This window comes from Sinohyriopsis cumingii, unplaced genomic scaffold (assembly GCF_028554795.1).
Source record: "Sinohyriopsis cumingii isolate HCF-2022 unplaced genomic scaffold, ASM2855479v2 utg000622l, whole genome shotgun sequence".
Classification (NCBI taxonomy): Eukaryota; Metazoa; Mollusca; class Bivalvia; order Unionida; family Unionidae; genus Sinohyriopsis; species Sinohyriopsis cumingii.
The window spans coordinates 4,035,037-4,054,249 of record NW_028315918.1 but is presented as its reverse complement, the minus strand read 5'-3'; the positions used below and the strand labels follow the sequence as shown (position 1 = coordinate 4,054,249).

Sequence of the window (19,213 nt, the reverse complement as noted above, 5' to 3'; positions counted from 1 at the left end):
GAAATGACCTATGTGTGCAAAACAAGGTGTGATTGACAGATATACAGCTGTATGGATGCACAAACAAATGGTATGCAACTGCATCCCCTTAGTAATGTCATTGTGGGGCATAAAAACCTCTACATAACAAAGTCTATCTAAACGAAAACTATTCAAGCCACACAAAGCAAATCAAAGTATTCGGGATACTGATGGTTTCAGCGGGTGTGGATAAAGATGGAGCATTAAGAAGGATCAAAGGAATGAACATAGTGATATTCATGCTCCTTTTTTCAAGAGCTAAAACCTATAATAAGGTCCCAGTCTAAATACATGTAATATGAATTACTGTTTTAAGTTATTCTTCTCTATATTTTTGTTAACAGAGAATTTATTAAAATTGCTTTAAGAGAAAATATTTAGGTAATTTACTACTGAAATGATTGAACACTGTTTTAAGTACTACATAGGAAACAGTCAAATTGTATCAAGGTAACTAACCATTGTTTAATAATTTCCTCATTGGACTGGAATCTCAGTTGTCTCTTTTACACAGCTCTACTAGCTTTTCAAAGCTGAAATGTCCATACAGTTAAATATTCAACATGCCTTATTATTTGAAATACAAACTAGTCTTAGTAACAGAAGAGACAGCTTGTCCCTCCAAGCCAAAAATCATAATCTAAATTACTTGCCTCCATAGAATGGCATCAAAACACAACTCACAAAAGTTTTATGACATTACAATACCCTGAAAAGTGTCAAATCTTTCACAAACTTTGGGATTTCTAAAAACACACTGCAATTATCTACTATAACAATAACCTTAGTATAGTTGATTTCTTCCTGAAGATTTTCAAGGAGTATATCTCCCACAGGCTTCCAATGACTCTTCTCTGTTTCTGCCTGCTGCAAACCTGCATTCAGATCCTCCACTGCATCCTGGAAGATGTTCATTTTCTGCAACATGACAAACGAAAGAAATCTGAAGTGAGCCATTTGCGGTATTCATATTAAATATTTACTAAAATGTATGGGATACAAGTTCTATGATCCATCTTTTATCAAGGGTCTTCTATCCTGAACAAAACTTCTAAATTGTTGTTGTTGTAGGGTTTAACGTCATTTTTCAGCACATGGCGGCCAGTATTAATGGTGGAGGAAGAACCTGGGCAAACCCCAGAAAGAACCACCGACCGACGAGAAGCTACTGGCATGCTTTCTCACATACCCACATTGGCTGAATTCTAGACTTGAACCCACACAGACAGAGGTGAGATGGCAGTGATCCGTAACAGAGAGCGCTTTAGACCACTCGGGGCCCCAAAACTTCCAAGTAAATTCAAGAAAAATTTGCACACCGATTGGTAATGTCAGGCGAGTTCATTTTGTGTGTGTGTGTATTTTTTGGATTTTTAATGTAGCTTTAACAATTTTACAGTCATAACGTTACAGTGTCTGCAGTGTGGCAGTTTATAGTGATGTCTAGTACAGGAGCATCATGCCGCAGACATGTATCATGATGTTCCACCCAGTCACATTCTCCTGACAACTGGCAGACCAGTCCTAACATTAACCTCTGAATTGCTGAACGCCTAATGAGGCAGCTGATAGTACCATGTTTATAAGTCTTTGGTATGACTTGGCTGGGTTCGAACTTGCCACCTCCTGCATCTGTGGCGGATGTTCTAAATACTTAGGCCATAAGAGCATTCACAACTTAAGTAGAAATCCAAACATTATCAACAAGACAAATTTGCATTAAACCAGAATTAAGATATTTAGAGTTTATGAATGGAAAATGAACATAGCAAGGACTAAGTAATGTAAATAAAATGAAGAAGGAATGAAAAATGATGGATAAATGGTAACTACAAATGGCTGCTTGGAAAAGCAATACATGATGTTGAATGATCAACCATAAACAATTATTGAAATTAGACTCTGGATATAGTCTTTGCTGTAATTAATTGGGTCTATAAACAAATAATAAATTAAATTATAAATCCATACCTGAAAATTTACTTTTGTTACCGTGCAGTCTCATTGGAAATGTATTGCTTATATCCCTGAGGCATTTAAGAAATAGCAACTGCTTTGCTTCATTGTCTTACGACTTTGCTTGTTTTCAAGGTCCCTCTAAATTAAATTCTTTGCTTGTTTTTAAGGTCCCATTATATTTTAGTTATATGCATATATATATATATATATATATATATATATATATATATATATATATAATATATATATATATATAGAGAGAGAGAGAGAGAGAGAGAGAGAGAGAGAGAGAGAGAGACATACATATACAATGTGCATGACATAAATGTATGTGATGAAATAAACCAAAAACACAAACAGACATACTGTGTGGTCATGTACAATGCATGTTTTTTTGTAGAATGCACAAAGACTCAAATTGTCACGATGGTCTTACAAACTTGAAATGGTGTTTCTTAAGAATAAAATGTTACTAAATTTTATCAGCATTATCAATAAATCAAAAAATTACCTCTGTTGCTTCATCAAGTTTTGCCTTCCATTCATTACAGCCTTGGCTTAATTCCACCCACAACCTGTTAAGCAGCCGAACCTGACGTCTGATCTTCTTAACCATGTGACGGGCTTCCCGCTCGGGGGACATTTCACCAACAGGTACATCATCTGAAATGATGAAAACTCAGACATTAGTCAAATAATTTGAAACAAATACAAGCAGCTGGCAATGACCTAAATGTCAGGTCTGCCATTTAACTTTAGGGCATTTATTAAGTTACAATAAGACAAATTAAATTCCAAAACCTGAAGGTGGGACAAAAAAAGGTGCCAAATATGAGTAGAAAATTTAACAATGCACTCAGTTGAGTGTGTGGAAGGACATACAGCTGGATGAACACACCAGCTGCTGTGATCATCATGCCAAGCATCTCTGCCTAATTGATCATTATGTCAAGCATCTGCCAAAGTGATCATCATGTCAAGCATTTGTCAAATTGATCAGTATGTCAAGCATCTGGCAAAGTGATCATGTTAGGCAACTGTCAAATTGATCATCATGTCAAGCATCTGCCAAATTGATCATTACGTCAAGCATCTGGCAATGTGACCATCATGTCAAGCATATGCCAAATTGATCATTATGTCAAGCTTCTACAAAAGTGATCATTGTGTAAAGCATCTGCCAAAGTGATCACTATGTCAAGCATCTGCTCAAGTGAACATTATGTCAAGTATTTGCACATGTGTCAAGCATATGCCAAATCGACCATTATGTCAAGCATCTGCCAAACTGATCAACATGTCAAGATTATTTCCAAAGTGGGTTCAGCCAAAAAAACAACCATCCAACAAAATAAATCCAATCACTGATGATACAATTTCTAGGCCTTTCACTGGATCAAATCACAAATTAAGTGTAGTTACTGGATCAAATGGCAAATTAAGTGTAGTTACATCTCTAAGGAAATATCGGTGATATAAGAATAAATGTTTGATTATACAATTTTAAAGTATCTCCCAAAATAGAGATCCTCTTTCATATGTGGCTTTTCATTTCTTCTTTGACAAAAGAATGTTTCCCTCAGTAAACTTTGACGACACAATCCACTGGTACAAACTGAAGCTACGGACACTTTAAACATCTTTACCACAAAGCTAAACATTAAATGGAGAAGGATTCAATAGTCTGTAATTTTTCTTTTCATTTTAACTAATTTTTTGGGGCTGAGATACAACAGTCCTAGGATTATAAACTAAATACAATATTTAACTCATTTTAAGGCATATAAATATGCATACTTCCACTGAGAGTAAAATATTTTCTGTAAAAAAAATTAAATCTGAACTTGCTGCAACCACTAGAAATATCCCAGTGTCCTCCAAGATTTTGAAAGTGAGACAAATATTCCAGCTGCAGACTACATGGACCATCATGACGGATTTGGGCGTTTGTAGCTTGCAAGCGGACTCAACTTGTAAGCAAGTATATGACACAATAAAATCTTTATTTATAACAAGGTGGTAATGGTGTAACACAACATAGCTGCAAATGCATTAGCTACTCAAGCATAAAAATAAGATTACAGTGATTTGGTTTTGATATCGAAGGATTGTGCACCATGATATACATCCACACTGCCTGTTGATGAATAGGATCTAAGATACTGAGAGTGTAATGAATGGATTTCTGATAAAACAAAATGTGAAAATCAGGTCACATTGGTCTATTTTTAGTAAGGTTTAGTTTATGTTTAATTAAGGTGCATCTACATGCCAATCTTCATCAGTTTATGTGAAACCTGAACAATGTATTGAGGGTGTACTCAACATATTGCTGAAAATAAACCAGAATTTAATCAATGTATACATACATCTATACAAAAATTGTAATAGTCTGAAAGCAGTCATTGTAAACATAAATTATCATGCATCATACAAGCCAATTCTGAAATTGATGACATCAGATTTATAATATTCTTTTCAATCTGCTCATGTAAATCAAACCATACCTCTCTCACATTCCATGGACCCCATGATAGAGATCAGACTACAGTCCAAAAGAATATCACTTTTGAAAGCAGTGGGAGTATAACGATTTGTTAACATGCATATCTTCTGATGATAACTAATATCAATTTAGTTTTATAGCAATCCACTAAAGATTAGCTGCATTAAAAAAATTCTAACATATATTGATTCCAGCTGCAAATAAAAAGGGGTAACAATTTTTACCAAAAAATCATGTGAGCATACAGCTTTGTCAATATGTGATTGTATATAATCAGATGATGACCATAATATGTACCAAGTTTCGCACAATCCCTAAAAATACTTGCAAGACAAGTTACAAGATTGTGTTGTACACTACTTCTTCAAAAGCAGCAATAACCCTTAACAAAAATCACAGGAACATAGTGATTTGTTGATATGAGCTTAACAAAAATCGCAGGAACATAGTGATTTGTTGATATGAGCTTAACAAAAATCACAGGAACATAGTGATTTGTTGATATGAGCTTAACAAAAATCGCAGGAACATAGTGATTTGTTGATATGAGCTTAACAAAAATTGCAGGAACATAGTGATTTGTTGATATGAGCTTAACAAAAATCGCAGGAACATAGTGATTTGTTGATATGAGCTTAACAAAAATCACAGGAACATAGTGATTTGTTGATATGAGCTTAACAAAAATCGCAGGAACATAGTGATTTGTTGATATGAGCTTAACAAAAATCGCAGGAACATAGTGATTTGTTGATATGAGCTTAACAAAAATCGCAGGAACATAGTGATTTGTTGATATGAGCTTAACAAAAATCGCAGGAACATAGTGATTTGTTGATATGAGCTTAACAAAAATTGCAGGAACATAGTGATTTGTTGATATGAGCTTAACAAAAATCGCAGGAACATAGTGATTTGTTGATATGAGCTTAACAAAAATCGCAGGAACATAGTGATTTGTTGATATGAGCTTAACAAAAATCGCAGGAACATAGCGATTTGTTGATATGAGCTTAACAAAAATCGCAGGAACATAGTGATTTGTTGATATGAGCTTCTTCAGATGATGACCATATTGTGCAGCAAGTGCCACAATGATCCAAAGCAGAGTGACTAGTTGCCTTCATGTGACTGGCTGTTGTGTACTAAAATTCAATGTCAAAACAAAAATAACAATAACTCTAACAAAAACTAGGGGAGGCCAGTAATTTGTTTATATGGGCACCAAGAAATGATGAACACAACATGTACAAAAGTTTCATGTTGACCAAACGAAAACTGCAACTAAACTTTTCTTTTATGCTAAACCTAGTTGAAAGTCATAAAGAGCTAAAATGTAAACAGAGCAATGATTTGTCAATAGGTGATCATCGAAACATTGCCAAAGCTTTATAGTGATCTGCCTGTTTCTTCCCATGACGAGATTATTTCACAACATTATGTTGTGCACTTTATTTATTTGCAAGCAAAAAGATGCAATATTTCTTATGGTTTGAGCAATGTGAATGGATTACCCTATATTTAACAGTCCCTTAAAGTAACAGGTTTCTCCTGTATCCAAAGTACAAGCCATTCATGAAATTTGGCCCAGGTATGTGATGTAGAAGTAATGTTATTGTGGCAAAAGCAACTCTGATGTTTCAGTCCCAATGAACTCTGAACTTTTCATCCCATATTCTTGCTTTATTCCTTATTCAAAATGTGAGTCTGAAGGTATGTTGTTGTTATGGCATTAATGCTGTTTTTCAGCACATGATAGGCTATACACGTTGGCTAGTATTATTTGGTGGAAGAAGAACCAGAGAATTACATACACATTTTCATCAGTGCAAGTTAATGCGGGTGTATCTGTGTGTGTGATTTGGAATTTTAATGTTACAGTAGCTTAAAAAAATTTCAGTCATATCGTTACAATGTCTGCAGTATGGCAGTTTATAGTGATGTCTAGCACTGGGGCATCATGCTGCATGATGTCCCACCCAGTCACATTATCCTGACACCAGGCTGACCAGTCCTAACACTAACCTCTTAATGCTGAACGCCAAGCAAGGCAGTTGTTAGCAAAAAAAATTGATAAGTCTTTGGAATGACTCGGCCGGAGATTGAACTCATTACCTCCCGCATCCGAGGCAGATGTTCTAACCCAGTTAAGTGAAATAGGCTCCAAGATAATGATGGTGCAAATAAGGGACAGATGAAAATTACACAAAAGTCACTCAAAATTAGGTCAAACTGTCTTACTTTTAGTGTGTCCAAGTTACTCTCATTGAAATGCAACTATATTTCAACTTTCATCAGTGTAGGTGAAAGGACTCCAAAATATAAAGGGTGTAAAAAAACAGATACCAAACCAGTCCAGTTTGAAAATTTTATTTTAGTAACCAAGTTCTAGTAATAATAATGTCTTTATTTTCAGAGAATAACTTAATTAGTTTAAAAGAAATAATTCTGACTACAATAATTAATTCTGGTGACTAACCTCTATCTCCACTATCCCCACTCTCTATACTAAGGCGTCTATCCTCCCCCTCCTCCCTGAGGTAGTATCGACCAGACTCCAATGTCTGCTCCACTATTGGTCGCTTCATATCCAGCTGTTCATGCAATACCTGCAACAAAAGTTTAGATTAAGCAGTGTAAACTACTTCCCTCATCAACATCCATAGAAATAAAAACATGTTTTCTAGTTCATAAAAAGACTTTGAAATCATTTCTCCTTGACACTGGAAATTTAAGAGAATGACTCAATTGACATTTTGTTGCCAAAATATCACTCCAACCTTCAGATACTTGTGTATTTACCTTTTTATCAAAAATACTAATGGGGCCATCAAATGTACCTTGGATAATTGAATATGTAAGCATATATGAACATATGTACAGAGTTAAAAAGAAAGTCAGCACAATACCAGCCATATGATACCAACTGTAAAGAAAGTTCTAAAAAGATTTTTAAAAAAACCAACAATAATAAGAAAAACAAATTGCAGAGTAAACCCTCCAAAATAATTGTAAACATATGCTACAAGATGAAGGATAAAGGTGACATATTTTAAAGTCGTGTAAAAAATAAATGAAATAAAAGATATAAAATTCTTAAAGAACTGGGTAAAATTTTGTAATATAAATTGCATAACCTACAAAAAAAGTCATGGAATTTCTCTCGTGGTGCATCATCTTAAAGTTTCTTAAGTGACCTGACACAAAACAGTTCTATCTCACAGGGTGGATGTTTATGCAGTCTACAAGAGTATGTTGCATTGTAAGTGGATACTGGCATGGTAGGCAACATTACAGAATATTTTTTTTTTCCAGATCGCATTTCTGTAAGAGCTGCAATATCAATGCATTGACGAAATTTAAAGTTTTGCAAGACTTTCAGCGTATAATGTGAATCCAAAAGTATGAAGTTTGTTTTCTTTTTAAATGACATTTCAATGTAGTTTGGAGATTTTATATGGCTGCAATTTGTGTTTAGTCAGCAAATAGCTTCAGATAGTGAAATTGGGTATTGCAACAGCAGATCTCCCTCTTTAAAATTGTCTGTATACAGGAAATTATGTCTACAATAGCAAGCTCATTTCTATTTGAATTCACAAAAGAAAATTACAAGATTGGCTTCTATTTTACATCATTTCATGCCAAAATGTGTGCCTTCTTCCAATGCTAAAAAAATAATTGGCTAACATATTACAAGCAGTTTAAAAATCCTTGGAAGCTTTATCACAAATTCAGTTTCCAGAGTGTTAACAAGCTCCACCAATCAGATGCAAGATCACCTCATTAGTATGCATTAATCTTATTCATTATCACAATTTTAATGATATAGGCACACATTTCAAGTTTGATCAAAATCTGATTAGAAATATGGCCAACTAAGCGGTAGAAAGGTTAGCTAATTAGATGCATGATCACCTCATTAATATACATGTATATGGACCTTGCTAATTAAAAAACTCGTCGGCGAGCCTGATAATATAACCCAAATTCCAAGTACGATCCAAACTGGATTAGAAATATGGACTCAATACTGACAGTTTTAACAAGCTATTGATAAAGGAAACACATAGTATGATTAAAATTAAAATGCACAAAAGATCTGGTGCCATACCATAAACTCGCAAGGCCTTAAAGCTAGGTAAGTTAAAAAGCTGCACATATTTATTCTGTATTTTATCCATGGTGATTCTGTTATTGACAGAAAAGCCCAAGATTGTTGATATTAAAACTGATCCTGGTTAAACTGAGACAAAGCTACATCAAATGACATCCTTACTTGGTTCTGTAGATTTTGGTGGCGCAGAGTGGGGATATCCCCTCCTAGATGGTGCTGCTTTTTCAGTTCCTGTTGTTTCTGCTGAATCCAGTTTAGCAAGTCCTGGATTGTGTTCAACAGATGGAGCCACTGCTCTGCATTACTCTCTAGTCTGCCTCTGAAAGTAAAACAAGAATAAATATGCAGTTCTGTTTCAAAAATCTTCCACATGGCCAAAGCTAATTAAAATAACCTAATAAGAGTCAAGAGAGCAGGTACAGAAACCAGTGGCACCCTTCCAATGTGTCCTAATAAATCCAGATTTTTCTAGTGTCTCTAATTCTGGGAAGCAACTGGAGATTAAAAGAGGCCAAAGTGAGCCTGAGATCACTCACCTAGCTGATAAGTGCCTAACAGTCTAATGCAAGAGCAGGTGACCATAACAATTGGGCAGCAGGATGCTCTCTATTGAAATTTTTTCAGTGCTATTGACTGCACATTTCAAGCTTTCTCTAGTTTTCCTATATTCAATCACATCTGAAGACAGATCAGCATCACTTCTTCAATATTTAAAGGTCGAACCTGCAAATCTCTAACTAGACGTCTGTAAAGCAATTTCCACAAGTTAGACCAAATTTTCGTTAAGGTGTAACAAAATATGACGTACTCAAATGTCAAATTAAAAAGCATGCATTTGCAACATTCAGAAGTGTGATCTCATGCAGTGGCAGCAGAATTATCTTCAATCAAATAGTTTAAGTACCTTTAGACAGACCATAATGATCTCAAGTTCAGTTTCAGAGATTGCAAACCCCATTGAGATCAATGGCTTCTTGCTAGAACTCTTAATCTGACATGATCCTTATTTGTTTTTGTTTTGTTTTAAATTTCAAACGGCAGTTACAATCATCTCTCCTACCATGCACAATATTCAAATCAACAAATGATATCCAATAGCATAACTGCTGCCTTTCATGCTTTTTACCAGGAATCTAAATATCTCTTTTCATACTTCTGTGTTGATTGTATAAACATTTTAAGAGACTGATTATACCTATCACTTTCAATGTGCTTTTGTTCTTGCTAAGCTAAGGTTTGATCTTTCAGGCATTCTGCATGAAAAACTTGGGCAAATTAAAGAGTCTGAGGTAATCCAGTAACTCCACTTAAGTCAACATGAAATCTGGGATATGGATCAAACCATGAGAAGCCAAAATCTCTGAGCACAGCAATCATATTTTTGCTATTATTCTGTAAATTTATTGATAATTTCAGTAAGACATATTGTCAAATCATAAAGTCTATTAGGTCTAAAAGGCCCATAGGCCAAGGATACTTTGTAATTTCAGTAAGACGTATTGTCAAATCATAAGGTCTATTAGGTCTAAAAGGCCCATAGGCCAAGGATACTTTGTAATTTCAGTAAGACATTGTTAAATCATAAGGTCTATTAGGTCTAAAAGGCCCATAGGCCAAGTATACTTTGTAATTTCAGTAAGACGTATTGTTAAATCATATGGTCTATTAGGTCTAAAAGGCCCATAGGCTGAGTATACTTTGTAATTTCAGTAAGACGTATTGTCAAATCATAAGGTCTATTAGGTATAAAAGGCCCAAAGGCCGAGTATACTTTGTAATTTCAGTAAGACGTATTGTTAAATCATAATGTCTGTTAGGTCTAAAAGGCCCATAGGCCAAGGATACTTTGTAATTTCAGTAAGACGTATTGTCAAATCATAAGGTCTATTAGGTCTAAAAGGCCCATAGGCCGAGTATACTTTGTAATTTCAGTAAGACGTATTGTTAAATCATAATGTCTGTTAGGTCTAAAAGGCCCATAGGCCAAGTATACTTTGTAATTTCAGTAAGACGTATTGTCAAATCATAAGGTCTATTAGGTCTAAAAGGCCCATAGGCCAAGTATACTTTGTAATTTCAGTAAGACGTATTGTCAAATCATAAGGTCTATTAGGTCTAAAAGGCCCATAGGCCAAGTATACTTTGTAATTTCAGTAAGACGTATTGTCAAATCATAAGGTCTATTAGGTATAAAAGGCCCAAAGGCCGAGTATACTTTGTAATTTCAGTAAGACGTATTGTTAAATCATAATGTCTGTTAGGTCTAAAAGGCCCATAGGCCAAGGATACTTTGTAATTTCAGTAAGACGTATTGTCAAATCATAAGGTCTATTAGGTATAAAAGGCCCATAGGCCGAGTATACGTTTGTAATTTCAGTAAGACGTATTGTTAAATCATAATGTCTGTTAGGTCTAAAAGGCCCATAGGCCAAGTATACTTTGTAATTTCAGTAAGACGTATTGTCAAATCATAAGGTCTATTAGGTCTAAAAGGCCCATAGGCCAAGTATACTTTGTAATTTCAGTAAGACGTATTGTCAAATCATAAGGTCTATTAGGTCTAAAAGGCCCATAGGCCAAGTATACTTTGTAATTTCAGTAAGACGTATTGTCAAATCATAAGGTCTATTAGGTCTAAAAGGCCCATAGGCCAAGTATACTTTGTAATTTCAGTAAGACGTATTGTCAAATCATAAGGTCTATCAGGTCTAAAAGGCCCATAGGCCAAGGATACTTTGTAATTTCAGTATGACGTATTGTCAAATCATAAGGTCTATTAGGTATAAAAGGCCCATAGGCCGAGTATACTTTGTAATTTCAGTAAGACGTATTGTTAAATCATAATGTCTGTTAGGTCTAAAAGGCCCATAGGCCAAGTATACTTTGTAATTTCAGTAAGACGTATTGTCAAATCATAAGGTCTATTAGGTCTAAAAGGCCCATAGGCCAAGTATACTTTGTAATTTCAGTAAGACGTATTGTCAAATCATAAGGTCTATTTGGTCTAAAAGGCTCATAGGCCAAGTATACTTTGTGCTGAAGCTGATCAAATTCTATTCAGCAATTGTTTCTTAAACTGATGTTGTGTAAATATTTTTTCTTCTTTTCAATGTGGACTAATTTAATTTGTACAAATCTGAAACATCTCTGTAACAGGAAACTCTCTTTCAAATTTGGTCAAATTCCACTAAGCAGTTTTTGAGTTGTTTAAATGTTTCCCCTTTTTATAGTAATGGCAGCAATATCTAATGACAGATAAGCATCATCTGCATCAATCTGAAAAAGTCTACACAAAAGGATGCTTATTAACACATTAACCCCTGGTGACAAGTTTACGTGGCAGGAGGTAGTAGCCTACTGTAGCGTCAAGGTCATGTATGATACACTAAAGTGGGTGGTATTAAAGGTAGACAGATGTAGCTCTACAATGATACCAAATAATCTGGAAGTTCAAGTTGCACTACAAAATACAGAGGGAAAAAACTAATTTTTTGGACCCAATTTTTTTCCACCCAAAATTTGCCTGTAGCCGGAATCCGATTTTGTGTCTGGATTTTAGACTTTTTAGTCTCAGATCTAAGGCAGACTGGTATGAACTGCAAACAGACAGATGAACCTATGCAAAAAGTAGGATAAGATGGGTATTTGGAATAAAGAGTGGTCTCGATATGATAATAATGGGTTCGTTAAGCAAAAAAAAAAGAAACAAACAAAAACAAAAAATAAAAAATAAAAATAAAAAAAAATTGAACTTTTACCCTTCTGCTCATGCGCGAGCCAAATAGTCAATGAAAAATGATGTTTCTAACACAGCTAGGCATTATGTTATTGGAAAATCACCAGGAAGTTAATTTATCAGGATTTATTCAGAAATATCTTTCAAAATGTGTTCATTACTCAAATTTCAGGCGAAAATGACAAAAACCTCCAGGGGTTAATGTGTTAACAAGGGGATGCTTATTAACAAGAGTAGCAGATATAAAGAAATTGTTTATTTTTGTAACTTTGGCTTTTCTATTTTTAATAACAAGGGCCAAATTTGAAAGCAGACTGGCATCATTCATACCAACTTGAAAAGTATTCCTGTAAGGATACCTTTCCTCTCATATCATGTGTTCGGTGGAATTTTTATTAAATGTTGTTTTCAGGCTTTTTTCACTAATTTTTATAAATGAAGGCAATTATCTCATGGCATCTCCACATCAATCATACAAATCTTAAAGCCCTTCATATCAGGATGCTGTGCCAAAATTTGGTCAAACTAGATCCTGTGATTTTTGAGAAGTTTAAACAGATGCATTATGCACTAAACACACTGAATAATGCATTTGCTGCAGTCAGTGTGACACATAACAAAGTAAACTGACAAATGGGTCTAAGGAACCATGTTAAATCACTAGACACCTGTTTGGTGCATGACTCCTTGTAATTAAGGTTCCGATAATTGTCAGACTGATGGATGAGGCAAGGTGAATTTGGGGGTATGTATCCAAAAAATAATAGAGTTGAAATGAAGCAATGACAATTTTTGTACCAATTGAAGTAAGGGACACAAGATGAATCTTCCCAGAAATCAGTTATTATGAAAGCATGGAAAAATGAGGTGTTACTCAAACCTGGATAGGCATTTGTTAATTTTCAGTGGTTAGATGAGTTTAATCCTGACTGGCTAAACTACATAAGGGTGAAATTTAATATTTTAAGTATTCTCCTTTGCAATGACTCTGCAATTAGCAGGAAGTACTTCAAAATTGTCCAAAGGATGGATGTCTGGAAGTTTGAAGGGCACAGAACCTTAAATGTAGTGAGAGATTACAATATGATAGAAACAAATGAGTCTCGAAAGCACAAGGGAAATAGCTCAATATAATCAGAGAGAAGACAACCAAATTATCGTTGATGATCTAAAAGAGGCTGGAAAGAGGAAAAGGATTATGTCGCCTCTAACCTGTCACCTACAGTGAAGCTGGACTGACCAGCATGCAACCAGGTTTGGCAGGTATCTTGACAATTTGAGTTCGATCATTCACTCGATTTCATGATGAAATTTATCTTATCAGTGTAACCAGAATGGTTAGCTGCATTTTCATAAGCTTAGTAATTGTTTCTAAGAGAAATTTATTCTTCAAATGTTATGTTCAATTTCATTTTGATTTATATAATCAAATAATTGATTAAATTGTGAAATTCTTCATGCAGGAGCTCATGTTGTTCTCTTCTATATCTCTGCTCAGGTCTCCATTTTTTCCATTTATAAATTTCATATTTTATTTTATTATTGACTCAATCTGAGCAGATAACAAAGAGGTTGATCATCCTCTAAATAACAATAACCACCACCACCACCATATAACAACTCTATTGCTTGTACTTCAGCCACATGAGCTAAAAAAAAAATGATTGAGGCCTGCCTTCTGAGTCACTGATCAAAACATTGCTGTTGTTGTTGTTGTAGGGTTTAACGTCATTTTTCAGCACATGATAGGCTATACATGGCGGCCAGTATTAATGGTGGAGGAAGAACCCGGGAAATCCCCGGAAAGAAGCACCAACCCTCGAGAAGCTACTGGCAAGCTTTCTCACATACCCACATTGGCCGAATCTGAGACTCGAACCTACGCAGACAAAACATTGCTGTAACATGGATATTGATTATGACTACCCAAGATTTTTCAACCATTTCCAGATTGGGGCAGGGGTCACTGGAACTGGGCAAACTTGCACACTAATTAGCTACACTGCAAATTTTCCAAATAAAAGAAAAACAAGACTGCATGCATATTAGTGGGCTAAGCAAAGCATGTTTTTATGCCATTAAGCAGTTGGTGAGCATGACTAAAGCAGGCTAAATTTTAGTAAAGGAGTTACAGCACATCTTTAAGCATGTTCAAGACATGCAGTTTTTCAGAATTAAAATCATTTTTATGACTACAAACGCATTTGGGGCCATGAGTGTCCGAGTGGTCTAAAGTGCTAACCATTATGGATCACTGCCATCTCACCAATGTCTGAGTGGGTTCAAGTCTCATGTTCGGCCTAGGTGGGTATGTGAGAAAGCTTACCAGTAGCTTCTCATGGGTCGATGGTTCTTTCTGGGATTTTCCCGGGTTCTTCTTCCACCATTAATGCTGGCTGCCATGTATAGCCTATCTTGTGCTGAAAAATGGTGTCAAAAACCACAACAACAACAATAACAACAACTAACCCATTCCAGGGACACCATGGGAAGGGAAAAACTAGAATTACATTTTTTTGCATATGGCTACCCCTAATGGCAACATACTTACACAGCTTTGTGAATTTCTACCCAGCAGTTTAGATTTGGTGCCAGAGGGAAGATATCCATGTCCATTGTTTAACATTGGTATAAACTTACAGAAAATATTAATTAACACAGTCATTAATCTGGATCTCTCCCCCCCACCTATATTACTGGTTAGTGATAACATTCACTTGTCCACCGGCCTCAACAGTTTAAGATTTCAGTTCCATCTTTTCATTTAACTATTTCCTCCTCAACATACTGGTGGAAATTCACACCTTTGTAGTTGCCCTTGACCCAGTAACCATATTTTCTAACAAAACTTTATCTATGCAGACATGGACTGAAGATGCATTACTTACCACATGGATTTGATTTGTAACCAAGGGTCACAGTTTATGGTTTGGGTTGAGTTCAGGAGGTGGAGGTGGGTTGGAAAGGGGGGGGGGGTATGGAGGGGGTGGAAGATGCAACAAAAAGAACACATACAATGGCAAGTGATGCAGAGTATCTGAATCACTGACTGATGTTTCAGTTATTGAAAGTTTGGTGCATTTGAAAAAATATAATTTTAAGAGAATTTTTTTAAAAAGAAGTCTTTCTTGAAATACAAAATTATATACATAAAGTGCACTATTCTAAACATAGAAAAAAAATTCAACTGAGAATTAAATGTAACCATTCTAAAACTAGTAGGTCAGTGTGACTTAATTATCCAATCTTGTACCAGACAAACACAACTGCTTTACCAACTACATGCAGCACAGACCCAGATCTGCTGTCACATAATACCATGCAGATCCAAGTCAACTCTGTCCATTTTAAACAAGAGCGAAACAAAAACCCAGCATATACCACATGATCAGTGCAGACAGATCAGAATCTCTGGTGCTGGTTACTGGAGACTCAATTTACATCACCAGAGATTTTCTAGCATTTGCAAAATGGGGACTGGAAGCATTGGAATTGGGAAAATTTGCAATATGAGCCAAAGTGCTAATTTTGAACTAAAAGAAAAAACTGCATGAATATTAATGAACTAAGGGCATCATGTTTTGATGCCAAAAGCAGATGGTAGTGCTTACCATAGGAAAGCTGACTAAACTGTTGTAAAGGAGTTACTAATCAACAACATATCATGCAGGGTAAAAATGTTTAAGTTTGTCATAAAATAACTGTCAAATAACATCATTTTTCTCATGTCTTTTGGGCAGGTCATTCTTGTCATATCAAATGGACAGATCATTTCTCTCAATGTCAATTGGGGAGGTCATTCTTGTCATATCAAATGGACAGATCATTTCTCTCGATGTCAATTGGGGGGGTCATTCTTGTCATATCAAATGGACAGATCATTTCTCTCAATGTCAATCGGGGAGGTCATATCAAATGGACAGATCATTTCTCTCAATGTCAATTGGGGAAGTCATTCTTGTCATATCAAATGGACAGATCATTTCTCTCAGTGTCAATTGGGGAGGTCATTCTTGTCATATCAAATGGACAGATCATTTTTCTCATGTCCATTGGGGAGGTCATTCTTGTAATTTCAAATGGCCAGGTCATTTTTGTCAACCTATATATTCATCTGATTATTCCCAGATGAACTTTAGAAAACAATTCTATATACACACAAAAATAATGAACCAGCAATCTTTTGAGGTCTTCTGCTTTAAAGGGAAACATTATTTAATTAAAGCATCATATTGTTTCTGCCTTAACCATTACTACAAGCCTGTCCTCCATGTACAATAATAATGAAAAGACATAATATATGGATGTACAAGGTTTAATGGCAGAAGTACAAGTATTATATAATGTTCCACAAAATATAAAGGCCAAATTTAAAAAATATTAAGATAAAACCCTATCAGAAAAAGTAAATATACAGTCCTTCATGATAAAGGCAAAGATCTTAAAAGGTTGTAAAAAACATACAGGTTACAGACTGTTAAAATCTTTAAGGAGATTCAACCTTTCAACTAAAAGTAAATATTTCTAACCAAACTAAATATTAAAACATAAAAGATTCCAAAGTTCCTTAAAAAAATAGACAAAATAAAACAACTTTATAAGCCTTTAATATTTAGGATTGAAATTTGTTGTATAAAACAAATTTGTTGAGAAAAGTCTAAAAATTGTCCAACAAAACATCATTCAAAAGTTGAATGATTGATTTAACATCATACATGTCAGTTTTACAGTGTATGGAAGTTGAAAAACTTGACAAGAGGTCGTCATATACCCCCCTCAGTATTCCATCTATCCCCACATAAAGCCATAGATTCCATTAAACTGACTTACTATATACAATTCTGATCCAATTACAAACTACACAGGCCCAGATCAGCCATTGCATAATGCAAAAGCAGATATGGGTCTATACTGTCTGCAGTTGGACCCACTGTATAATAGAGTATATATGGTAATTACGTTCTATCACTGGTGATTTAAAGTTCACACTGCTTTTAGTCCTTAGCTGACGAGATTGAATTAGAATGAGATGTTACACTTTTAAATACCTTTGATGTGGTTTTCTGTGAAACTTCTCATACATTACTTCATTACAGTTCTCTCTCTTTAAAACTCCCTTCCTTGTAACATTATTCCAGACATAATGTGGGACCACTTTGAACCCTATGAAAACCATTGTATTTGAATTAGTCTACCAAATACATGAATAAACAGACTGAAAGAAAACAACATTAACTTTATTATTTTATTTTTGTTTCCTTATAAACATTATTATCTCACAAAATGTAACAATTTCTTCTAACTGTGGTTCACTGTATACACAGTTCTTGCTATAACATGGTTTTGCAACACAACCCTGACCTTTCTGTACCATGTCAGCTGACCTTTCTCTACCATGTCTGCTGACCTTTCTGTACCATGTCAGCTGGTGCATACTGCAGTCGATGGTTATGGACATAAACTACTAAAATTCTTACAAGGAGAGCCAAATGAGGTGACCACACTTTCAAGATGGCACAATTAATGGATGAATCCTATGAATGATGTCATAAAAAGGGAACACTGCACAACAACTTGACCATCATTATACATGTATGTATCGTATTTATAATACATGATGGGACACCGTATTTGTTGGGACACCATAAATTTATTTTAAAAGTAATTTTTTTTGTGCACTGTATGTTCTGGGACACATCACTTTTTTCAAGTCGCAAGTTGTAGGACACCTTTTAAATCATTCAAAAATTACATGTCGGAAAAAGTACTCAAACATAAATTTGATTAAAGAAAACTTTAAAAAAGAAAATGCTCTGAGTGTTGTTTGTTTACACTTTTCTTCCTAAATGCAAATTTGCTAAGAACAAGAGCTCAAGTAAGAATGAATTGTTTGTGTATATAAGAATGAGTTCAACTTTTTCTGTTCTAATTTATGCAACAAAGTTTTTTTAAATAAATTAAATGCCAAGGTTTATCTGCAGTTTGTTCTCGTTACACGACTTATTTTGGCAAAATAACTATTGATGAGCACAGTATAAACTATTCACTGTAATTACGTAAACATATATTCACGGAGAGAGAGAGAGATAGAGATACTGGTATATAGTGACAGTACAGAGTTGATTGATAAGCATACTAATTCCGAAACCAAACTTCTTTTACTTACAAAGCAGTGAAATCTGACATAATCCAAGTACTGCTGAACAAACTTGAATGCTGCTAATATATTTAAATTAAATACTTCAATCTGTCCACATTCTTAATTGCCCACTCATCCTCCTCAGGCTCAAATCCATCAAATTTGTCCTCTTCACTGTCGCTGCCATCACATTCAGTATCTCTTATGATATTGTCCTCACATCGATTCAAGTTAATGTTAATACCACAAACTTTAAATGATTTTCTGGTCAGATCTGGCTTGTCCCGAAGTGATTTCACTGCTTTCACAATCCAGTACACAACTGTTTGTTTATCTGCACTCTTGATATGAGACGTGTTGTCATTTTCCTTGGAAAGGCCCTCTGCTGCTTTCCAAATAAAATTTGTCCAGCTTTTCCTCATATCAGACTTGACCTGTTTATTTACACTGACATCTAGTGACTGTGGCTTGGAGGTGCATCCACCCGGAATAACTGCAGGCACCATGTTACCCCTTCTCAAAGCCTGTTTTACAGCATCTGTAATATCCACCCGGAATTAATCCATCACCAAAAGAGATCGTTAATTTCCTGTATACTTGAGATATATTTCTTTAATGCACTATAGCATCACCTCCTAATCAACCCAACGCTTCTGCACATGTAGGATCCATGCTTTTTGGTGCCTGAATATGTTTTGGCTCCTCACACCACAAAAAATTATCACTGGCGGCAACACA

General features: G+C 35.1%; 1 protein-coding gene across 7 annotated transcripts in view; it reads right to left on the bottom strand.

Moving 5' to 3' along the window:
- Positions 1-19,213, bottom strand: part of LOC149773699 (dystrophin-like) — a 494,817-nt gene that overhangs the window by 72,072 nt on the left and 403,532 nt on the right. For all 7 annotated transcript variants that reach the window (XM_089946224.1, XM_089946223.1, XM_089946219.1 and 4 more), the window contains 4 exons: positions 8,763-8,919; positions 6,966-7,095; positions 2,492-2,643; positions 805-939 (listed from right to left, as the gene is read on the bottom strand). In XM_089946224.1, the coding sequence (XP_089802350.1) occupies positions 805-939; positions 2,492-2,643; positions 6,966-7,095; positions 8,763-8,919 (574 nt within the window). The remainder of the gene's footprint in view (positions 1-804; positions 940-2,491; positions 2,644-6,965; positions 7,096-8,762; positions 8,920-19,213) is intronic.